Here is a 25398-nt window from a genome sequence, read left to right on the forward strand (position 1 = left end):
TCACCAAGTCCTCCTCGTTGTTGTCTTAGTTCGTTCGAAAGATCGTCGATAACATTGTTCCGTTGGAATCCGTTGCGAGCGTTCAATTTTTTCAGAGAGAAATTTCGTACAAGCTGGTTTTCACCCTTTCAGCACCATGTACCAAGAGCTTATCATTCTCTTTCTTCTCGTTCGTTTTTTTTTCCAGAAACATATATTGCTCGTGAGAAAAGCTACGTGCAAATAGTGTGTGACTAGATATCGGAAAATTTGAACCAAGCAAAATAATTGATTATACGATGTACCAAAAGGGTAAAACGCTACGTTCGTCTAAAACCAATCCCGAAATAGTCACAAAATAGAAAGGGTAAACGGTTCGGCTACATGAGCAACAGCAAATCGGAAGTTCGCTGAGACGGTTGTTCGCTCTCTGAGGCTGAGAGCAGACGCATCAGCTCCTCCTCTTGATCGGACACGAACCATTCGGACTCCGAGTCGCCGACGTCGCTCAGAGGCATCAGCTGCTGGTGTAGCTGCTGTTCTAACACCTATCCGGATCGGCCAGACCAAAAGTCGTCAATGAAAGCTCACAATTAAAGTCCACCAAAGTGTTTCGTGACAAATAAAATAAAGATAGAGGGAAAAAAAGAAAAAAAAAAAACAAATGTTCTCACTACTTTTGTCGCGTGTCAAATCTCATATCTCAGTAAGCAAAACAAAGCCCGAATAAAATAGTGTGTCGTTCGCTTCGTTCGTTCGAAAGCGAAAAATCGGTTCTCTGGCTCGCATAGCTACAAATTCTAACTACGATTAACTTTCCATCAAAGGAACACAGATCGAGTGTAGTGTCACACACACGGAAGAAAAGACGGAACATCGAACGATTATAAGGAGAATGTAAGGTGGACTTTAATTGTTTAACAGTGAACCTTTCGTCTAGGCACGTACACCGTTCTCGTTGAGTACCTTACGTGCACGTGAATGCGATCCTCGAGAATTCTCTCTTAGGTCTACCGATGTTCTTTTTTCTTTTTCTTTTTCTTTTTAGTCGGTTAGAGGTAAACAGGAAAAGTTTGTCGATTAAAGTCCACCCAAAAAATAACGGGATATTGGTTCATGGTTAAGCGTGAAGACCGAATTTAGTGTGTTAACGAGAGAGAACACTGAGGCACTGTTAGCTTCGCCACGATGGGATCACGCGTGTCCTGCTTCGCATTTCATCCTCTCTGTAAGTTATTTTCATTCTTGCTGCGGTTAATGCTGTTTAATTAAGCGTTTGCCAATCGAAACTTCTGAAATCATTCTTCGAGGCTTTCGATTACTATTATCTTGTACTTTTCGACGATCGTTCTCAGAATTCAAAATTTACTGATAAATAAAACAAAAAAAGATATGAACTCCAATTGCAAAACTGTGTATATAATATTTGATTTGGAATATTAAGGACAAGTATGAAATTCTGTTTGCCCCGTTTCTAAATGCAAACATCCGAGAAAGTGTTAAAGAATTCCATTTTTTCAAGATTCTGGAACCACAGACTTCTCCTAGCCACTAATTGTGAAACGAAGAACAAACACACTGTTAAGTCACACGCATCCCCCATAAAGCTCTACTTCCTGATGTGTCTCGACGTTGCCATTCCGTTACAGGCTCCTTCCATTCAAGCGTCTCTCCAAGACAAAGTTAATACTAAGCCAACAACAGGAGGCTCCTTGCCCATCAGCAACATCGACCGTGAACACGAGTAAAGCGACAAAAAGAGGACGATCGAAGGGCTTCGAGGACGAAAGCGAGTCGTGTGACATTCATTGGGAAAACGATCTATTTACTTCGAGCTATTGAGCAATTCGAGTTCGTCCTATCGCTAAATGAGAGATATAGAACGGATGAAACGGGTATACGCTACATGCTGTTAAATGCAGATAGATCAACCCTTTGAGTAGTAAACGCCATTATAAGCATCAAAGCGGAATGAACCTTGCGGAATGATTTCTCTAGTACTCAAAGAATCGAACTAACTTTACACGAAACTGCGTTTTGGTAACATAATCCTTCATCCCCTAAGCCCTTCGATTCATCGGACGAATTTCGAGCGAATCGCCTTACCTTGGCAGAATCCTTCAAATGCGCCATGCTTGGATCGTTAATGGGTTTCCCGCTGGCTGCTTTGGTCGCGTGTATCAAATCTCCGAGCGCAGAAGCCACGTCTCTCACCGCGTTGATCAGCATCACTTGAGCCTCCGGATTCTGGCTGCCCAAACTGGCAGCGCCGTACTTCACCACTTCAGCGAGTTGAACGATCGTCGAAACAGCGTTCTGAGCCGCGACTGCCAGTTGTTCTTGAGACGAGACTGCACCAGCCACCAGTGTTTTGGTGTCTTCGACCAGAGCCTTGGCTGTCTTCAGTATACTCTTTCTGTGGTCCGCGAAAGTGTCTCCTTCGTTCTCCGCGTGCAAGGTGCCAGCAGTGGCAAACATGATCGTGGTGTCTAAGTCACCTATGATACCTGACACGGTGCTCGCGGCGTTTATGCAGGCTTGGGTGCCTTTCGAGCCAGCCTGGAGGGCGGCTAACACCTGCGACACCTTCTCGGAGTCAATCTTGCCCTGTTCTATCACTTCTCTCTGAGTATAAGCATCGTCGGGCAATATTTGACAGGTTTCCGCCACACGAACGACATCCGCGCAAGCTCTGCTCAGTTCTTGAACACCTGTGCGCAATCTCGCGGATACATCAGCGGTGGACGCCGATAATTGATTCTTCGCGGTTGGAGCGCTTGGATCAGCTGCTACAGACTTGGCAGTTACCAGAAACTTGCTGGACGTCATGCTGACATTCTTCAAGGACACCACCATTTGACTTCGAGTTTCGATAGGTGCCTGACCGGCGATTTCCATTCCGACAGCCAATAGCTCTCTGAAAGCGTTGGTGAATTGCTTGGAGGAGTTAGCCAACTCCACTGGCGAACGCACCGACGATACTACACTTGAGGAGGCATCGTTCAGGTTCGAGACTGCGTTATTTAGATCGCTCTGTAATTGTCTGCGAAGAGAAATCGATAGTACATTTAATTGGATTAATTTAAGTTCAATGTAAATTATTTATTGGAGATAATAAAAAAAAATTGGATGCAATAGCACTGCACTGTTACAGGATAAAAATGTCTACACATCGAACATTTCCAAATCATTGAATTCGCTACGAGATTACTTAGGATAAACATTTAGTTCTTAAAACATCTACGCCGCGTTAGTCCCTCGGCGTTATTAAACTTTCTAGTTCATCGTTATCTCTAATGATACAAATATATGTCAGTGAATAGTAAGTAGTGTGTGAAACGAGATAACTGAAAAACTGTAACAAGCTATCAGTGCATTACTTGACGACAAAGTTCTTATCAATACTTTAAACCAGTATACTCACTCGTAACTCTTGTTGGTCTGCGGGAACTCGTTCATGCCAAGCACTTGAGTAATGTCTTCGATATTCTTGATCGCTTCGTCGACGTCCCGTTGACCGGGTAAACAGGACACGCACTTATTCAAAGAATTCGACACGTCCTTGGCAACCACAGCCAGATTGGCCTCGTTCTCCGGATTGTCCGGGTTCTTCAGAGCCCTTCTCGCCTCCTTGACCAATCTCAACGACTTCAGGATCACGTCATCGGCGGTCATCAACACTTTCTTTTGCGTCTCGGGTTGCGTCGAGGTAGCAGCAACGCCGCGAACAGCGTAGGTCAGGTCTTTAAGAGCAGAGGCGGTTTCTCTAGCCGCGCTTCCGGTATAATTCTCGTTTCCTTGTTTAGCAGCGGACAGAAGCTGCGCCATAGCGAATCCAACGTTCTTCAACGTGCTGCCTAACCGCAGAGCAGTGGACTCCGTTGTCTCGTCGGGGAAAGGTCTCAAAGAGGCAGCTTCTACTGCTCTATAAAATTCTCCCAACTCGTCTTTCAAGCTGTTTATCAACTCTTCCGCTGCATCCAGCTCTAAACCGCACGATGCGGTTTGTTTAGCGGAAGCTTCTATTCTGCTGATCAATTTCTTCCTCAAAGCTGGGGTAGCAGCAGCAGTGGTCGCTGCCCTCAGTTCTTCGGCAGCGCGGCGAAGCTGATCCTGCATTCTAGCGTCGTGAGGACTGCTGGCGCATTGTCTAGCAGCTTCCACCATCTTGGCCGTGGCATCGGCGAGCATCTTAGCAGCGACTAATAATCGACGTTGCTGCTCCGAGTCGGTCTGTTTCTCTGCGTCGCCTTTTATACTCTGAATCAACTGTGCCGTTGCTTGACCGACCACTCTCGCCTGTCTCACCATTTCGCCAGCATCTCCAGTGCTAGCGAACAGCTTGTCAGTGGCGACCAATATCGTTTCCACTGCTCCTTCTTGGATGGACTCCTTTGCTCGCTCCCCTCGGGTGGCTGTCTTTATGTGATTCAACAGGTCGTTCAGAGTTCTGCTGACTTCGCTCGCAGCAGCGTTTAACTCCTTCAAGAGGGTCTCGTCGCTGCAGGTCTCGTTGCAAACTTCCAACAGACCCTCGACCGCCTTCGTCACTTCACGGACGGCGTTCATCAGCTGCGTTTGACAGGCTGGCGAGTGCAAAGTCGGCGCGACAACCTTCGCACAGGCCACTAACTGGGATGTCGCTAAGGCACATTGCGTGGCCGCTGAGATCACGCGATTCTGGGTTACGGAATCCTCGCAGGTGGCTGCGATGTTCTTGGCTTTTAGCACCAGAGCGGCTGTCGAATTGGCCACAGCTTTGGCCAAGGCTAGTAGCATGTCTTGCAGCTCCCGATTCGCGTCGTTTTCCTCCCCTATGGTTGTCAACACTTGGTGCGAGGCCTCGCCGACACGGGATGCGGCGTTCAGTAGATTCTGCCTTGGCTATAGTAATGAAAAAACGCGTAGTCAATGTGAAAATGTAACGAATCAGAAGAGAAATTATGCGATTCGTGGAGGAAATGAAAAACATAAACGAATACATTGCAGACAGAATAGCAAACATGTGAAGTGTTTTTCGTTTTTGTTCTGAATGAACTTCATTCTGTTCTCTGTAGAAGTCTAAGAATAAAATATTGAAAAAATAAATGAGAAGCATCAAAGATTCAACAACTAGTTCCTACTAAAAGAAAGATCACGTTAATCATCTGTTGGAATTGCTAGTTCTGCATTTCAATGCGGCTTACATACCAAACAAAAGTGAAACTATTTTAATTACTGGTAAAGCCATTTGTAATCGCTGATCTATTTTCCTGTTATCGTTACATGTAACTGTACTACACACAGATTAGCTAACGTGAAAAATGTGAAAATGTAAAAGCTTTGAAACTTTGTAATCTATCTGCAGTGCGAAAAAGAAATAACGACAGAATCTGTTTTAAAAAGCTGCAGGTTTACACTGTGTCCATACTGTATAACATAATTGAAAATGAAGCACAAATGGAAATGTGCACAACGGACTCATAAAAACTGAGAATTTTCCAATAACTTGCGACATTCCATAATATTCTCGAATAAATGTGCTTACGTATCGTTCGTAGGAAGAAAGCGCTACATAGAAAGGCTGCATAAAAAGTCACAACACGTATATACAAGACAATCATCGAAACGATCAGATCGAGTATTAAGAAACCATGATTATCCAATATTACTCAAAAAAAAAAAGAAAAAGAAAAAAAAGATACAAGTAATCCAACAATCCATCGTACCTCCTTGGTTTCCGGCTCCGTGGCCTTCAGTAAATCGGAGAACGCCGAACAGAGCTTCCTCGCGGCGTCCAACAGTTTGTCACCGGACGACTCGTCGTCCATCAGGGCCGCGATCATTCTGACGCCCTTGGTCATCTCCGGTAGATTGGTGGCGATCGTGGTGATCGCTGCGCCCACCGCCGTGTGATCCACGTCGTCCGCTGGGCCCGAGGTCAGGGTGACCACCTGGGCCGTCGCCGCGTTCATCGCGGCGATATGCGAGCCGACGCTCTGCTTGTGCGTGTCGATCGTTTGCTCGATCCATTTCAACGAGTCCGGATCGTTGCCCAGCTCGGGCAGCTCAGCCTTGCAGGAGAGCTCGGTCTCCGCGATGTGGATCACCTCGTGACCGGCGGTGATCGTCGACAATAAGGCACGTTGTGGTTCGGACAGGACGGATGTGACTTTTGTTTGTTGCACCTGGTTGCGATTTTCGTTCAATTAGACGCCCGTGGTTCACGTCTTGATATCGAACGGTGCGGTGTTAGTATCGGTGGTTACGAACGTTCGAAGGCGCTCGATTTCTTTCGATTCGAAATTATTCCTTTCTTCGAGTTTTCGAGTAATCAAATTAGACCACGTAACTGAACATTACGAAAGAAAGAGAACGCCTTCGAACCCATATTTCAATAGAGTTAGTATTGCTACTAAACGTGATCCTTTCTTAAAATGACGGATTTACAAAAGAAAAAGAAGGAAACTGCATATTGCACGGATCTGTACGCACTACACAACAAAAAATTCTTACAACAGATCAATCGAATTCTATTAAAAGTTGAACAATTCGAATGAATTTTACGTTTCAATTACAAAAATAAAAAAAAAAGATAGGGTGTTTCTATAAGGGCCAATAATCAGAATTTTTATCATCTTGTACCTACTCTGTGTCCGCAATAGAAGGCGCCTAGCATGAAAATAAATTTAACCGTCAATTAGTCGCTTTCGAAATAGCTTCGTCGTGCAACAAAATCGTACTTTATCATATTCATTCTCTACTGCTTAAATGTACCGTCGATATTAGCTGCGATCCATACAAATATGATCGAACTAAGCTACTGCTATAACGATGCTGCGGTGTTCAACTCTTGCTGAAGCGAACGATCAGTGTCCCTTACCAAATAATTTCAATCCACTTTCGAAAACAGCTACTAAAACTGAACCATCAAAATTGAGACAAATTTCGTCGATCAATCCCGTATCGAGTAAGCAATCTTTTTGAATTTCCAATTTTCATTCCAAGACCCAATCAACAGCCTAGCCCTGACGCGCACAATTTATGATAACCGAATGCAAGAGGCTGCATGGATCGGTAGGAAGACGCGCGCAACACTGAGAATTCGACGTGAGCAAGAGCCTATTGTGTTTCTGATAGATCTTACCATCGGTGGAGCGTGAGCGATGTTCACCTGGCCGCTGACAGTCGTGTATTGAGCACCGCCCATGTGCCCGGTCCCATATGGTCGAGCCCCTATAAACCGTATCATGCAACTATCCGTGTGGTATTTACATGGATCGATCCGCGGGATCGAGAGGCTGGCTATGCCCCGCGCAGATCGGTTCCGTGAATTGCGAAGCGGGACAAGGTTTGGTCGCGGATAAGCGCGAGATCTCGTCTCTTACACGCAGGATCAGAGGAGAGAAATAAATAGTGGCCGCGTATGTACAAAATTATTATGGGAAACGAAGAACGACCAATAAAGCAGCCGTGCTGGGATTTGTATATTCGTGGTTCGTTTGTGGTTTCGTCTGGTCGGTCTGGGAGAGTCGGAACGGAGAGTTTGATTCAAGCGACGCGTCTGAGAATTTTGCGATAATCGAACTACTGTTTCGTGCTTAAAATCAGTTGGTATTTGGTAGCTGTTACCGCTCGCAACGAATAAACGTTGCGATAAAATTCATGGAGCCGTTTCAGCTAATCAACTGATTCTAAACAAGAGAATAATTTTGATTTAAAAAGTAAAGAAGCAAATAACCGCAGATATTTTTTTTATCAGCGCGCAAACACGATACGTATTCCTAAACATCTTATGGATCGTTAAATGGCGATACCAAAATGCAGTGTCTTATTTCTAGAACTTGTTCAAGATCTGTTCGACTTGATTTTTGAAAGGTGATATTACGCTCGAATTTAAACGTTCTCGAATGATAGCATTAATAATCTAGAGATTGAACTATAATTGAAGACACTGATTTTGTGATACATGAAATGATAGGAAAATATAATTGATGGACTCCTACCTTCTCCACCGGCTCTCATGACTGCTGGTATGGCGACTGACACAGCTTCTACGTTTCCTTTGCCCACGTTGCTCGTTTCGTGTTGCATAATCGTTGCTCTGTAAAGAACAAAAGAAATAGAAAATTTTATTTTGATGTTTGCAACAACGAAGAGAAGGACATGAAAATTAGTTCACTTCAAATATTCTTTCGCCTTTGCTTCTAAATATTTTCGTTGTTTTTGCCTCAAAAACTCCTCCATTGTATCGTTTTATCGTAAAAACTAAAAAGAAGCGAAATAAAAAAAGAGAGACAGAGAAATATCAACAGTCTTCTCAGTAACGAGATTGAACGTCCACTAAGCAAAACAAGACTGAAAAGTGAGTCTCAATCTATCGACTTCAATAAGTGCTCTAATACAACTTTCATCGTTACTTCAATTAACGAAATTAGTACAATTGAGAGCATTGATTCTGCTGTACAAATAGAGACACGTGGCAACGGCTGTCTAGAAAAAATGACACTGCCCTGATCTAAATAAAATTCTAGCTACACTAACCAGAAAACTTGACCGATATCATTCTAAAATGAAGATATGTTGAAGAGATTAACTGTTTTCTAATTTTAATGGTAACTACTATTTGTTACAATTAAATACCACCAAAAGTCGCTTCAGACGCGATACTCACTTCAGAGGCGATACACTGTCTTCGACCATAGTTGAACCCTCGTCTCCCTCGATGCCGAAGTGATCCTTAGCTTTCTGCTTCTTCAAGATGATGTCGATGTAGCCAGAAATCAACTGAAGGATCTGTTCCGCTTCCGTGGTCTGCACGCTGTAATATTGATCCGAGTAATCGCCAAAGTCGAGTGTGAACGTGTTCGGAGAGGCACCCCAACGTCGGACGGTAGTCAGTGGCCAGGTCTTCAAGATTTCCTTCGTTTTCTCGTCGAGCCGCAAGACGGAGTCCTTGGTGACACCGAGCAAACGAGGCACCAGCTTGTTTTTCCCATTCATTTTCTCTTTCACCAGGAAGAACGTCACGCCGTAGGTGCTCAACGATCTCGCCGTTTTCGTGTACAACACTTTGGCCTCAGGCTCCGAAAGGCCGAGATGTTTCTTGTGCTCCGCAAAAATTTTCTTCTCGATACCCTTCACCTTCAAGTAGGACTGCGGCAAAAATTCCTTAAGGCTGCAAAAGAAGAGGAATGGAAAAATACTGGTGGTTGATATTCGAAGAAAATGTTGTCAGCAATTTTTAAACTCGATTTCTGAACATTAAATGACAATTAGAAACGGAAAGAATATCTAGATATGCACTGGGAATGGATAGTAACTACTGCGACAACTAGAAATGGAGGAAATCAATATTTCTTATCAGAAAACTTACTCGAGGAAGCCTGGCTTGTGCTTGTCTTCCTTGTGATCGCCGAACTGGATCTGGCATTGTATCCCAGCGAAGGTACAAGCTTTTTCCTGAGTAACCGGATGAGTGCCATCTAGAATTGCGTCTCTTGCTTGAACGTACAAAAGAGATAATTGCACCGGGTCTCGGCTGTCGATATTTTGATCCGAAAAGAAGAACTTTCTCCGCAGCAGCACCGTTTCTGTCTCGTCTATTCCTTGCTCCCGCAACGTCTTACTGGGATCTATCCAATTTACTGAAAGAAGAAAACAGCGTTTCCTTTTCTCAATTAAAATTCTTCTTATCTCAAACGTGCGCAACGCGGATAAAATAAGAAAACTGCATCTTCGAACAGCCGAGCGATATTTTTTCAATCTTACCATACGAACATTAGTAAAATCCACTAAACACGCGATTCAAATCTCAGTTCGATATCTTTCACTACTACCAAGAAGGAAAGTACACGAATTTAGCGAATTCAAGACCGCTCGGTTGAACCCCCTCCCTGTCGCCCATAAAGTTCTCGCGACGAGTTTTTATCGCTCGCAGATTAAGGCCCGCGTGGTGGCTCACCTTCGTCATCGGTCTTAAGCTTCTTCCTTAACTGATCCATCTTCGCGTCCCTCTCGCCTTTCTCCTCTTTCCGCTTCTTGAGGGTGAGGGTGCCGAGATTGCTGCCCGGCTTCTGGTTCTCGGTCTCCTCCTCGGGCAGCTCCCGCACCAACGAGTACTCGTCGTGGTTCGTGATGCCTATCTTCGTGCAAATCACCACCATCAGATTGGCGACCGCCTGGCTGTCGTCCACCAGCAACGTCTTCAGGGTTCCGTCCAGCATGCGCACGCGTAGGGTACGCAGTTTGCGCCGGTACTCGAGCAGGTCGCCGTTCCTCAGGAGGTAATAATCGAGGTTCCGGCCTGGCTCCAGCCAAACGCCCTTCTTCACGTCCTCGTCAGCAAGGAATAATCCGTAGTCCTTCGCTGTGGACGCAGAGAGGAATGTGCCCATTACGGTTGTGTTCAGGGTTATACGTCAAGTACTCGTGCGTTTATTAAACCTTCGCTTTAGAACATGTTTTTAGTGGTTGGACATGTTAGGGGTAGCTGTTCCACTGGCTTAACGTTCTGTTCTAGGTATAAGCAAAGTTGATATTAGAAATTGTAACCTACGGTTTGTTAGAGTTTCAGTTACATCGTGTGTCTTTATTGTACTTGGATTGTAACCCGAGTTTCGTCTGTTTTTCGTCTTTTTTTCGAACAGTGGGTGAGCTGTTTGTTAGGATTCTGTAAAAGGATTTCGTTTGGCTTCAACTTTGAATTGGTCGGCGGAGATTAAGAAGTTAGTGGCTCAGTAGATTGAGACTTTCAGAAAGTTTCGGAGTTACCGACGAAGTTATCCGTGCCGCGTAATTAAGGTGAAACAGTGGGTTCCATGGACAAATTGTGCGAGTACTCTCAACGAAAAGAAAAAAAGTGCAAACTGACAACGTTCGTCAGTACAACGTCGTTGAATATTTTAGGGGCAAGTAGGAGCTTACGTTGGGCCATGTTACTCGCATCAGCGAGTTTCTCTCTGATAATACGGCAAGCGTCGTAAACGGATGTGCTCGGGTCGAATTGCATCATCTTCGTGGCGTTTTTCTCCGGGATGGAGATACGCAAGGATAAGGTGGCCATTGCGACTGCCTAGGGTGATCTTCTGCGCGCACGAAAACCACCGGAATCACTCGGCTGAAAAACGAAAAAGAAAGGGGGTTAGCATCTACAATTTTTCCTCCCTTCTTCATCAACCCGTCGAAATTCAACACAATAACGAAACGAAGGTAGTAAAGTGTACATTTTAATACGAATCACAGGAAACAGTGCATCACGAATAATTTCGTCTAGTTTGAATTTTTCCAGAAGGAAACCAATTTCAGTCGCAAATCAGGTTTCCTTTTCCACGCTAGATTTACATCTCATTACTACAGATCGATCTTGGAACCGCTATCCGTAGTCGATTCCTCCTCAACTCAAATGAGCCAGACCAATCGCACGACTGAAAGCAACCGAACGAAATCACCAGAATTTTGTCCAAAGAATAACATCAGACTGAAACACGTTTCGTCGAATTTCAATTTCCTTTCACCGTCCGTCCAATAACGTTACCTTGATCATCGAAAGGCACATTTAACCCCTGTTAACCCCTAATTCTCCCTCCAAAAAAAATCTCTCGTTCTCGTTGAAACGCGTATACGAGGAAACAAAAGTGAGGCTCGCGCAGATGATAGACGCGGAGTACATTGACGCACGCATGGCAATCACGTCCATCCGTAATTACTGGAGTCGGTATTAATAACGGGTGTGCGATCGTCGAAACGTTCGACGGCGTTACGAGCCGTAGAGGACTTTCCGCGTATATGCGATTTCTGGTTTACCGTTGAATCAGGTGCAACAAGTTGCAAGGGGCCGAGCATTGTGCCCGCTTACGGGTCACCGTTCTAGCCATTCGCGTAATTGCGCGTTATTGTAAAACAACGGACACGCAGTTCTTGTCAGGGTTACGATCGGACCGCCCTTTAATTTCACTTCTTGCGCGGTCTAATTTCCGGTTGATGATCGCGAATTAAACGTTTTCGGGTGCCCAATTCGAATAGAGTCGAATCTCGAAGCGAGTAGAGTAATTTTTACCAACTGAAATTAACTTCTTCGCATTCCACTGCGAGATATACGCATATTGATGTACAATTTACCGGTGAAAATTAGAGAAATATCGAGAGGGCGAGAATTTTTCAGCGTTCCAACATTTTCTATGGGTTCTCGACGGAGAACGCGACAGAGCAACGAATTAAAAATATCCCTGTATCGAATGAGAGCGGAAGCCAACGTGAGACTCCTGTCTACATATTGATCTTCCGTGGTATGGTACATTTGCCATTGAATTTGCCACAGCGTGCAGCGTGGGATCCAGCACGGGCGTAGAACCTACCCCACGCGTCACGGCGTATTCGGCTAATAAAAATAAATTGTCACCAGCCCGGCCCGGGCTAATTAAATCGATCCGAGAAAACGAATCTTTCTCATTTACTCCCCGCGGTGAGAAATACCACCCGTCACGCTCTGTTTGCATCAACAAGTTACCAATAATACCCGCGCGGTCTGTACAATAAATCACATTGACGAGAAAGACTCCGCGGTGTCTCGCGTCTCCCTTTCCAAACTTGATTAACTGTATGATTTATTTACTGAAGCTAAAACAATTCGTGTTGGTTTCTCTTTGACGATAACGAGGGGTCCAGACAATTTTTTGGTATCTCGATTGAAAAGTTAATTAGACGATTAAGTCCATTGTCGATGAAACGGGCTATCTCTAGCAGAATGCGATTCTTTATCAATTTCTCAATTTTCTAAGAGAGATTAGGAATATCCATCGCTATATAATAAAAGATTGCAATATTCAAATATAGATATGGATGTATGAAATCTATATTTAGGCCCTTACTGCAGTCGTATCTCTGACCACATACTTGGCAATCTCGTTTATTCAATGACTTGTCAACTGAAGTTTAATGTCACCTATACCTTTATTAGTTCTTAGTCACCACGTTATAATATCGTGTCATAAAAGCATCCATACTCGTTCACATTTTTTAACAATTGAACAATTCCCAATCGAACTCACAGGGGGAAAAGGACACTTGCCATTTCCGTAAAAAATATACCACAGGCGCACGATCGTTTGAGCGAGCGGAGGCCGCCAATTATAGGCTGTTCCGTTCGTTTACTCGGCTTGTTTCTTCCTTTTTTTTTTCATACGCGCCTCGATAGGAGATCAGGGGGTGGTCCAGGCGCATAAATTCGTCGCAAGTATACCCTACGCCAATGTGGACTTCCACCCTTAGAGGTTGCCTGGCAACGCCGGTCTCTGACTGTGTCAAACTCAAGCACAACCACCCCAGACCATCCCTTCTTACGAGTTCTCCGCTCCCTCGCCAACCCCTCGAAAACCCTCTGCGCGCGTCTCTCTTTTCATTTTCTCCTCTCCGTTTCACTTGTTCCCACTCTTCCTTCGCGTCTCCGTTACGGCATTTCTATCTCTCCACCATCCCCGGTTGAAAAACTTTCTTTCATCCCCCTCCGATCCCCTGTCCCGTTCTGTTATTTTTGCCCCCTACGTATCTAATTTTCCGTTCCTACCCCGCTTCCTTTTGCTTTGCTTCTTATTTGCTTCTTGTCCCCCCTTCTTCTTCTTCCAGCTTTTTTTGGTCTTATTTCTCCCCCCTTTCTCGTTTTTTCGTTCAGGTCGTTGGCGTTATTGTCTCCGCCGTGTCTCGCTTTCCACTTCTCTCGCCGTGCCACTATCTTTGTTATCTCTTTATTGACTTTCAACGGTGCGCCTTTTCTCTTTAATCTCTCGGCCCGTCCTTTTTTCCTTCCACTGTTTTCCATTTCCCCTTTTTGTCATTGGTTGTTGTTGCGTTGATACCTTTTATACACACCCCTTTACGAATGAATCGATCTTTGATACATTTGACTAACAGAGATCCCTTTAAATGTCTCTCGCATCAAGGAAAAGTGGTCCTTGAATTATTTAAATATCCCGTTCATCTTCCTGACTTTAACTCGACTAAGCAGCAATTGGAAAGAGGAGTCGGCTATTTTTATCAAATTTCCGCTTGAGAAAAAAGAAACGAGAAGAATGTAGTAAGCGACGCATTTTTCTGAAATGGCTCACTGTTTGTTAGACAATTGATCGGTTGTCCGCAAAGTTACTCCAGTAGACCGCAGTACGTCACTTTCCAATTTCCATGGAATGTATTTAGAGGAATGACCTCATTAACTGCAATTGGGTCGACTCAATGGGCGCAGCTATGCAGCTGCGATGCGCTTCGGCATCATTCGAATCGTTCTTTGCACGGTTAGAACCTCGTGTCAAGCGTTCTTAACGCGTACATATTTTCTTACAAACTGTTTTATTATACTTCTTGTACGAGGTCGATTCGTGGAATTAACTGTGAGAGACGTATCGCGTAGATATTTGTTTTCACGTGGCAGAGCTTCGTTAGATATCGTGTTGCATTTCCAGTGTCGCCGTATAAGCCGAAAATTGTCTGCCAAGCGAGCGTCGAGACCTTTAAGTAGAGCACGTGAAACGGTCACGGTCCTAACCAAACGACCTTACGAATGAATATTTTGGGGTCAGTCTGGAAAAAATTTCTCACGGGATGAAATATGCGGTTTCATCGTTTAAAGAGTAGGTCACCGATATTTTTGTCGCTAAGTGAATGAAAGGCCGCTGATGTATGAAATCAGAGAGCCGTGAGATTAAGAAACGCTTAAGGAAAATTACGAGTACACAGACATTATCGCTATCGCGCATTAATTACTATCAACAGTCTACTATGAAAGTGACTCGTGGAAAGTACAAGAATAATGAAACGAAAGATCAATAAGAAAAACCATAGAGATGGTATGCAAATGAGTGATGGAAATGGAAAAAAAATACGTGAAATGTCGGACGCATATAAAAACCTGAAGCAATGAGCACCCTATCGGTAATGATGGTCACGTCGATATCGACAGACGGCAGAGGCGATGGAAAACGGAAGAAAACAAATAAAAAAACAACACGATTCGCGGGTTAACCAAAAACGGATCAATCGCAGCCGCTAAATTTAGACATTAATCTGTTTCCACGGAGATGACGAGTGACGGGGAAGTAAATGAGGGTCCACCGATTTGTACGAGGTAACGAAGACACGATTATGCACGCTCTACAAGATTCGGTAATCAGGGGTTCAGTCCCTCCCTTAATGGATCCTGGCATACGTACCAATCACGTGGATCCCCGTTCTGTTGATACAACGAGTGTGAAAAATAACCTTCCGGTTAATCTCCCCGTTAATTCGCTGTTTAAACTCGATTCTTGTTGGCTGCCACCCATACAGGGTGCCTGACTGTCTCTCTGAAGCGTTTTACGTATCATTTTAAGAGGAAAATTTAAATGTCCCGAATTTTAACGCGCAAACCAACGTCCGAACGTAGAAGAAGAAACGGAAAGTGCATTTTCGTCCGTGGAGGAAAGCTCGACGGAAGGAACACGACGGATTGTTTCGCTTTCCTCGGCGATCAATGGCCATCGAGATTGCAGGGACCACTTAGGGCCATTTACTTTGGTGCTGCACACGGCGTGCCACTTGCTCGTGCTCCATCTCGAAGCGTCGTGTCGGAAGTAACGCCGTCAGCTTTTTTAACTTCATCGACGCTCGACGGAGCTTCGCCTTCTTCGAAAGCCCACCCTTCGTCCTTGCTCGCCGGTGGGCCACGTGGACCTCCCCTTCCGTACCGACTCGTCGCGACGCCTCGCGCCTGCAGTCAACGACACACTGACACAAAATGAATTTGTGGAAGCGAACGCGGATCGATTCAGAGATTGTTTCGCAGGCTTTTCGGGACGTTCGAATGGCTTCTGGGCAAGTGCTTTCAGGTGAATATTGGGGTGGCTTAAGTGGAGGGTGATCGGAGAAAATTTGATGTTTCGTAAAGGCTGATTGCCTTCATGGGAGAATAAACAACCGTTTTTCCGAATCAAGCTATACATTACGATCTGTACTGCGTGTAATTAGATCGACTGAAAACAGTAATTGAAGAAGCGCGACCTGAATTAGCGAGCATAAAATGTATCGCGTTTCATCGTGATAACGCAACGAGATCTCACGTGCCGTTACTCATTACCAAGTCAGAAAGAATTAATCGAGCTAGATCGCCTCCACTCGTTCTTCTCCATCCTGTCTATTCACGGATTACTCTACCTATACTCCAGTATTTGCAATATCTTGAAACGAAACTTGAGAGCAACATAAAAGCGCATCGCGCAAGTTGCAAGGAGACGGAAAGTTTTCGCTTTTGAAATTTCGAATGTTTGTTTTATAATGTGTGCATAGTGTATCACGAGCCAAAGATAATCTTTTACTGTATTTGAAGTGTGCATCGCGTTGTTTGAACGTTTAGCAAATTTTTGAGTCATCTCGGTACTAATTACGGCGTTAACTTCTCTATTGTACACAAATTAATATCGAAACGCGAAAATGAATTCGGGGCGCAAACATTCGCGGAGTGTTAATCATTCCACGGCGACGGTTTAGGGGCACGTTAAAGCTTCTTTCGAGGTAATTATCAGCGTGCAGCATCGAGACACTTTCGCCCGAGCAAATATTGATTCTTCAACAGTGTCCGATGGCACAGTTTTTCTTTGAACGTCCCTGCGTTCAGCCAAGAGTTCGCCGAGAACGACCCGGCCCGTAAGCACCAACCCTGTTACGAGCTGTTCGAATGACTTATTAACTTACAACCCTCCCGGGAAAACCGACATCCCGCTGTTTTTTCGCTTCAACTTTCAGCCGTCTTTGAAACAGTCGGACGAACTTCTTTCGCCCGTCAACTCTTTCATCCGAGTAAAATTCTTATCGACTTCTACAGTTTCTCTCCCTTTTTTTGTCGGACAAGGGATGAACTTCGACCTACGAGAGGATATATTGGACGCGAAGCTTCGTAACTCTTAAACGGGAGACAGATCGTAATAAATTTACTTACTGTTAAATAATACTTGTAACGTGAGACGTAACATCCTTCTCTTTATTTTATCAAACTATTTTCCTTTCGAGGGAAAAGAAACGTTGAAATACCGAATGATAAAAGGAATCGATTTATATAAAAAAAAAAAAGTGGCGGGATTCTATTCGAATGACGAATGCAATTGCACGTTCCAGCTGCACAGTTGCGCCCGTTGGAAAAAGTACGATTATAGAAAGTTAGACCTCGTTAAAGCATTCAACTTTTTCGCCCACCGGTTTTTTTCTATTTTCCACCGAAAAGGAGATATGACCTGTCCCAGTTACGGTTCTGCGGACTGCAAATGGGAAAGCTTATCACTCGATTGAGGCTTCCATTAATAATCATTGAATGGATAATAAAGATGCATTCGAAAAAAGTTACGATCGCTTTCGACTGTAATAATGCGTTTTCACAGGATCCTCACTTAAAAGTCTTCGACTAATTTTGCGGTTTAAATATTTAAGAACTAATAAACTTATGCGTTCGTCTCCACCACTTCATGAATAGAAATTGCAGGCCATGTATGACGGCTACCTTATAATGGATTCACTTACACTCGAGGTTCCCATCTAACTTCTTAATGCCTGAATCTATTTACCTTAATCAAGAGTTATTTAATATACATGATAATAGGTAGTTGAACGTTGATTTAAAAATACGAGCCACATCCCGAAACAAGAAACTGTGTCTCGAAATGAGAAATGTGCGTGTATATTTCTATTAAGTTGAAAAATGTGAATATACGATTAAAACTAAGCATATAAGTATGATAGCACTGCGTCCACTACATGGTAGTACTACATGAAAGTAGAGACAGTTAAAAAACTTTTAATCGTTTCAAACTACCCCTGAATAGGCGTATCAATGAAAGAGCTCTATAATTAAAACGTGAAATTAGACTTCAGGGGGTTCGAAATAGTATTGCTCAAAAAATAAACGAATACAAAGCTGAATGGTAACGCAAAACCGATTCACTGTTTCAACAAAGTATGCAAATAGCACGTACGAATACTGGCCATGTACAAACGCGGTGCATAGTTTCGATCGAACTTCAAACTCTATATTAAATTCAATTCCATTAATATAAATATCACGATCGGTTTTAAAATACCATAGCTCGAACGCTTGCGTTGCTCGCTGCACAAGTAACAAAGAACTCACGAGACTTCTAGAAACCCATGTGCAATCCCGATCAGCTGCTCTGCTCGAAAGACCCCCGTATTGGTTCAAGCTTCCAACACAAATATCACATAAACTTTGAATATTACATCTAAGTACATCACTTAAAGGCAACGAAACCAGTAGAGAATGATACCAACGACGACCATACAACACTTCGACAAACCCATGTATAAACTCGAATAAAAAAAATTATAAGTATCCTCACATTTGAAAAAGAGAGAAATTCAAAAGAGATGAAATGGTATGGTAGAACAGTACGGAATAAAATCAAATAAACGAAGAAGCTAAGAGAGCCCAGTAGCACCCAATCAGTCGCACCATCTGCACCACCACACGCGACTACGAGCACCCTCGAGTCATCGAGTTCGCCTGGCCACGAACCGAGAGAGAACACGACTACATGCATACCTCGTCACCTGATCACAGTCCAGGATCCATCTGGCGTAGACGTTTACAAAGCCCGGCACAACGTTCCATCCTCGACGGTCGTCCACGAAATAACCGACACGTCACGACCGAACGACCGACTGGAGCTTACTGTTCGAAGGCACACACGCGAGCACCCGGATGGTTCGACGGAACAGCTACGCGAGGACGAGAGGAGCACGCGTCGTGTCGTTTCACTGGCGATCGGGAACTGAATGCGTCGTGGTCCGCGTTCAGGCTCGAATGTAGCCGAGAGGACCGTTGGGGAACCACCCCTCGTGTCGTAAGGGATGGTAGGGCGAGGGTGCGCGAGGGTGCGCGAGCGAGAACGAGGGAGATGCCTCGAACGAGCGACGGAGACCGACTGCGGGTGGTGGTAACGCGACGACAGGGGCGTCCTGGTGGGTTCGCGTTTGGGGATGCCCGGAGCTTCTGCGCACTACTGCCCCAGTAACACACCCCCGTAAACTGGCCGTGGAAAATTCGAACAGCGTGCGAGCCGGAACAAATTCTCTGTTTTCGTCGGACGTCCGTGGGAAGCGGGAACGCAGGGGGGATGTTTGTCGTTTCAAACCCGTGGAAATGGTTCGGCGACACCTTCGGAAAGACGGGGATGATGAATTTCTTTTTTTTTTTTTTTTCATGCTTCTAGAGATTCGAAGATAGAATGTAAGGATCGAACTTGATGGTCTTATTGGAAAATCGCTGAACGTTGGATTTAACTTGGATTTGATATTATTCGGTGGATTTCTTATGGAAGATAGAGGTAATTTTTGAGATTGGGAATGGTTTTGGGGATTTAAAGTATTTGGCGTGTCGATAGGCTGGTTTTAAGGATGAAAGGTTTGTACGGATCAGCGAATTTGAGGGAGGGGAAGATCGGTGTGTATTTATTGGATTTAGTTTAGTTCGTTGTAACAGAGGGGCAGAAATGGATATTTTGAAGGGAGTTTGTGAAACTTGCGCAAACGTTCCTTTGAATTCTCAAATGCAGTATTTTAATACTCTATTGCAATGGAGGAAAGGCAAAATTTCACATTTTCCAGTCACACAAAAAACATTGCAATCAATTATTCTTTCGTTTCATTCGATATAATCAGATATTCCAACCCCATAGCGCAATTCTACCTACAAATAGACAGAAGGCGAAGATAATCTTCCCAATTGTAAAGCCCTACGTTATCCTACCCTACACTTTGCTACACAACGCTGAATCTAAGAATGATCGTCAAGTTAACACGTTATCACAGCCAATAACCATTCGACGAACCCCAAATACCAGCGAGATACACTTTTCAACCCTCGCAAGGAGAATCAAGTGAAACACAATACGTCGGCTAATTGCGATCCGCAAGGCCACTAATTGGGCAGAAGAAGCATGGGGTTCGGTTGACGAGGAATCCACTATTTTGATTTATCCGGAAGAACAATTTAATTGTGGCCGAAAAAAGATGCGCTCTCTCAGGAATCCCTCTATTGTGGCCATTACCACCCTGTCCGTACAGCGATACCGGCGAAGGGAGCGTGGATGAAAGTTGACCCTCGCATTATACTATCTGATTTCGAGACCATCGAGATCCTCTGTCGCGATCCATCCCGCCCCTCCCCCTACCTCTGATAATTGAGTTCCCTATCTTGATTGTTTCACGGCAATCAATTGCTTTGTCCGGATGAAAGAGTCTCGTTTGTTCGCTTGCCCGGTAAATTTATTTTTAATATCGCCAACCGATGGGACGTTCGTCGCGTTCGCACGCGATGTGGATTCTTGGAATACGAAATGAAATGTCGAGCAATTTCAGACGATCGAATTTGCCGGGGACTATCCGTTTCAGGGATGTTTCGATTGGAAAACGAAACGATAGGGATGAAAGGTTTGTGCTGAAAAATTTTTCCACTTGGAAATCGATGGTTTCGCTGTTTAAGAAAGGATAGATAAAGATGTAAATTAGAAAATAAAACCCAGGAAACGACACCTTAAATTATTTTTCGATATGTGATCTCACTCGTTCATTAACCACTGTAACTTACGCTAGAAGAGGGTTAAAAATTGACTTAGCTAAATTTCTAAAATATTCTACTGTTACAAACTTCAAGATATCAATACACGCAGGATACACGCACACTACGGATAAGCAGGACAAACAACGTTACGACAACTTACGTTGCTATTACGAGGTGGCATGGACACGTGTACGAAGCAAGCTGTTCTTACTCACCGGTCGAAACGCATGTTGCACCGCTCCGGCTCGACTTCCGTCCGGATTAGAGAATCTCTTCTGCTCGTGTTCTCGAACGATACGTGGCACAAAGCAGCTCGACAAAACTTTTTCCAGAAATACCTTCTCAATCTTCCTTCTCCTTCTTCGTTTCCCGTGTGTCAGGTTCAGGGTGAGGGAGAGAGAGACGGTGGCGGAGGGAAAGAGAGAGAGCGTGCGTCAGACACTCGTTTCAATTTCGTGACGCGGAGGAACAGAGGGTAAGAGAAGTTTTCAGAAGTTCTGAAGGCACAGGAGAGGACGGACGAGATTTTCGTCGAAATTTCGTTAAAAATTAGAGGGAAAATTCGGGATGGAATGTCGGGAGACGGGAAAGGGGTGAGGGGTTGGGATTGGTGGGGGCGGTGGATGAAGTTTCGATGACCCTTAAACTCGTATTAAGGCAACTGGTTCGCGCGCGACGGGCACGAAGCCAATTCGTAAAGGTAAGCTCGAAAGGTGATGCGAAAAATTGTTCGATCGAAACTCCTCGAACGGATTCCGATTTGACTTCGATGAATCGAAAAGATCACAGTTTTATTAAGGCTTTGAACGATCGTCTCTACGGCTCACGAGGGGATCGTAGATGATCGTTTTGAAGTAAAACGGAACGGAGTAAAGGCGAAACGAAAGCGTTTGTTTATTGTCATCAGGTCGAATTTGGACGGCAATTTAAGGCACGAGAGACGTTTTTCCGGTCGCGACAGCCCTGCGTTCAACAGCAATTAACGACTAAAAGCGACTACGAAATCAATTGCTTTCGAAATAAATGTCGAATCGAACTTTTAAAACCGAACTGGACGTGTCTCTGTGTTTGGAAACGTGGAAATGATTCGTTCGAAAATTCGCTAGAAATTCAGCACTTCTCGCGGAAATAAAATTAATACGAGTGATCAGAGAAAGACACAAGAGCAGAAAAATGTTACCTTCAAAAATTTGAAGAACCAAGACAGAAGACAGTCTCGAAGGAAGCCTCCAAATTTCCAAACCAGAACACTGAACTTAGCACCCGAGGTGCGAATAAAAGAAACCCAGAAGAACTACCGAAAAGAAAACCTTTGTAACAGAGTCAGAAATCAATTCACTCTCCAAGGATGAAACTGAACTGACCAACAATGAAAACAAATGAAACGTACTTCTCTTCTCTTCAGGACAAACGAACAAAGAATAAGGAAAACTAAAAAGAACCGAAAGGAAGAAAGAAGAAGATGCGGCAGAGAAGAGTTGGAAACTGAAACTGAGGACGGATAAGGACTTGGTGCTCTTGATGTCCAGGGAACGATGTTAGGACGAGGACTAGGACGAGAACAAGGATGTTACCCCGACGGCTGTCGCCAAAGAAGTGATAGTTCTGCGGCCTTGCGCGCGGTACCCAAACCGAAGGCACCACCGGAGGACCATGCACATGCGCCGATAGTGCAGCGTGGACACAACACGGGGATTGGTCCACGATGATGGTGGTAGTTTTCCAACAACCCCCACTGAACGGACTCTCACCCTACAACCCCTCTTGGGGATCGCGATACACGCACACACATGCGCGCGAACGATCAACGCGTTTGTTGAAATTTTAGTTGTTAACAATTACCTTTTCCGACCACCGTCCCTCCCTCTCGGACTTTAGGGAGTGTCAGTGGTAAACGAATTTGATCTGATTTCTGGAAGTTTGCTTCAGGTTGCAATATTGAGTAATAATAATATTCTCCTGCTCGCCGTATCAAGAGAAGAAGGATAACAGATAGATATCGTAATCTTTTACAACACGATTCGTTTCGTTAATCTCTAACCAAACTGGTACTACCCTTAGCTATTCATTGAAGATATTTATAATTTCTAAGATATACGCGTAATACTTTCCTATTGTGTCGAAATTTGAAAAAGCGGGAGCGCAAAAGGTCGGACGAAAATCGAGCCCTATCGGACGAGGGGGCGCAAAGGGATGGTAATGCGAGTTCGCAGGGGGGAGGTCGCCCGTCGTAGGGTGGGAGAGTGTCACTCAGAAGCACGACGTGTAAGAGAATGGTTACCATCCCGGGGGGTGAATTGAGATGTACAGGCAATTTATGCACCGGCACTTTCGTTCGGAAGTCAGCCAGCTGACCATGAATGCCTGCAAAATAGCACGGGGATGATAACACCTTGCCCCCTTAGGAAGCAAGGATACAATCTTCCGTTCTTCAGAAATCGACATTTTTTTCCATTTTTTTTTTTCCAACATCCGTAGTGAATACCATTAATACTCGATATTTATTATAATGCTTAGCTGTAATCTGGCTATCTCATTTCAATCAATCCACTCGATCCAATCGATCTTTGCAACTGATCGTTATGCAAAGAGATGATTCTTTTAATCTAAAGTAGTTATTCAAATGTTTGCAGCAAAAAGCTCTATTAATGTAATTGAATTACCTAATATTTGATTACCAGTTAAAACTGCAATTTATTTTCAGGTCTGATAAAATGTTTCAGAGATCTAAATGTCAAATTGCAAGAGTATACTGCTTTCCGTAAAGTTTCGGTTATTCATTAAATGGTTTAGACGAAAGCCAGCGAAATGTCATAGCGCGGGGGATGATTCACCCTTCCGGAGCCAAAAATGAATTAGTTCCAGAGAAGTAGAGAAGATTGAAGCATGAAGCGGTGTAATATTCTTCCCGAATGCAGTAGAGGCTGCTTTATCTCTACCCCGTGACAAACAATTCAATCATCTTTGAGTTACTACTAGCTATAAAACCTTTATCTAAATAGCATTTAAAAAGTCTGGGAGCAGAACCTGCAATTTCAACAAAGTGATAACTTGATCCACCACCACCACCAACACGTATATCTTTTCGTCCTTAATTGAAACAGCGAAATTTTATATTCATTTTGTTCGTCGCAAAATTCATTATCTCGAGAGGGACGAACAACTCGACGAGATAAAGCAACGAGATAAAGTAAAATTGGTATTTCAATTCCACCTCGAACAAGTGTCTCTAAATCCTTTCCCACAAATCAGAATCTCCGGGAAAAAGTACGAGGACCGCGAGGTCGCTATCGAAACATTTGATAGGAGCCACAAGGTGGCTCGAGACAATTGGGAAACACGACAAGGGGTGGATACGGTTTATTCTGTTAGACGCAGAAGCGAAGGGGGACCAAGAGGAAGGAAGGAAGAAAGGGGGTGGAAGGTAAGGGAAAAAAAAGAAAAAAAAGGAAGCGCGCAGGGTGGTTTTCTTCAGGGACGAGGTTAAGAATCCCGCTGCGAGTATCCCTTTTTCTCCGTTTTTGTTCACTCCTTCCGCCTCTCTTATTTTCCCGATTGGACTGTCCCTCTCTCGGAGCCATCAAACCTTATCGTGGTAGCGTCAATCACTCTGTTCGTATACGGTCGAACTTATCGTTCGATTAATCGCGCTGACAATGCGCCTGTCGATCTAACTTACCGTCCCGCCCCAAATCCATATGGCTACGACTTCTGATGCAAAATTTTGTTCGCGAAAGTGCTGCTTCTCGATCAAGTCGATACACCGTGGTTGGACTGATTGTGAGGAACGCGTTAATCCGTCGACAGGAAACGTGTCCATGGGATCAGAGCGTGCTTTCTGACAAAATTTGAAGCGAACAGCTTTATTCCTTTTTTTTTTAAGTACACGTACCACTTGCACACCTTGAAATGCAGCTGAGTTTTAATTAAAAAAAAACTTGAAAAAAAATTAATAATTTAAACAAGTTGCTGAAAGTCTAACGAGCGCATAAAAAATCGTCAACAAGAATTTAACGAGGGCAATAAAAAAAGAAAAGTAAAAAGAAAGCGGACCAGGGAGTTACGTAAACCATCCACCCTAACTTCCAACCTATCGTCAGCAAAACCGGAAGTGCTCCATGGATCAGGCTTGGCGCGGTAGTTGTTTGTTAGTGGACGACTTTGTACAACAGCTCGTAGCATCGGCGCCAAAATGTCTGGGTCATTACTATTGGCTGCTTGTTTAACCCCACTGAGAGTCACGGATTCTGGGTATCATCCTTGTGCTTCACGATAAATCAATGTGTCGAGTTGTGTCCCCGTTAACAGCCAAATTAGCAACCTCACTGCTTCAAACGACCAGTTTTTGGATTTTGTTTGTCCAATGCATTGTTCACCAGAGAATATACCGAATCTATTTCTATATAAATGCGTATCAGTAAATTATCCAAACATAGACAATATTCTTCGTGGATACGTGAATAGAAAGTCATTAAATGCCGCGCGCGAACAAAAGGAATAGAGCTGCAGGCTGCAGGTCGACAGATGCGTGAATTGCACCAACCACGAACCGACGAATAAAGATAATTCACCGAGATACGAGCGGAATCAGTCACCAGAGATCTTCGACTTTTGCCGTCGTTTGCGATGGTTCATTTAAGATCTACTTGATTTATGGAAAGTGCCATGTGGAATATTCGATTGTGTGGATGCGTTATATCAATGCACCAGATACCTCGCGTAGATAAACTTCCTGCGAACGAGACTCGAGCAACTACCAGTTATCTGGATTTCGTATTCTTCATAGACAACTCGATTAGTTCGAGGATACCAATCGTATCGCTCGTCAAGTAAACTTAATCTCACTGCTA

The 25398-nt window shown here is 44.1% G+C and overlaps 1 protein-coding gene across 6 annotated transcripts in view; it reads right to left on the bottom strand.

The window, feature by feature from the left end:
• The window catches only part of Rhea (Talin_middle and talin-RS domain-containing protein rhea), a 39260-nt gene that overhangs the window by 3584 nt on the left and 10278 nt on the right, over positions 1-25398 (bottom strand). For 3 of the 6 annotated variants that reach the window (XM_076909239.1, XM_076909238.1, XM_076909237.1), the window contains 9 exons: positions 10885-11077; positions 9923-10327; positions 9335-9605; positions 8633-9136; positions 7965-8062; positions 7106-7194; positions 5688-6146; positions 3404-4863; positions 2086-3022 (listed from right to left, as the gene is read on the bottom strand). In XM_076909239.1, the coding sequence (XP_076765354.1) occupies positions 2086-3022; positions 3404-4863; positions 5688-6146; positions 7106-7194; positions 7965-8062; positions 8633-9136; positions 9335-9605; positions 9923-10327; positions 10885-11023 (4362 nt within the window). In that variant the 5' untranslated portion in view covers positions 11024-11077. Of the gene's footprint in view, positions 1-236; positions 528-2085; positions 3023-3403; positions 4864-5687; positions 6147-7105; positions 7195-7964; positions 8063-8632; positions 9137-9334; positions 9606-9922; positions 10328-10884; positions 11078-18529; positions 18652-20763; positions 20892-25398 lie in introns of those variants that run through there. The other 3 variants (XM_076909240.1, XM_076909241.1, XM_076909242.1) reach the window with 3 other exon arrangements.

This window comes from Xylocopa sonorina, chromosome 1, assembly GCF_050948175.1.
Source record: "Xylocopa sonorina isolate GNS202 chromosome 1, iyXylSono1_principal, whole genome shotgun sequence".
In the NCBI taxonomy this organism is placed as follows: domain Eukaryota; kingdom Metazoa; phylum Arthropoda; class Insecta; order Hymenoptera; family Apidae; genus Xylocopa; species Xylocopa sonorina.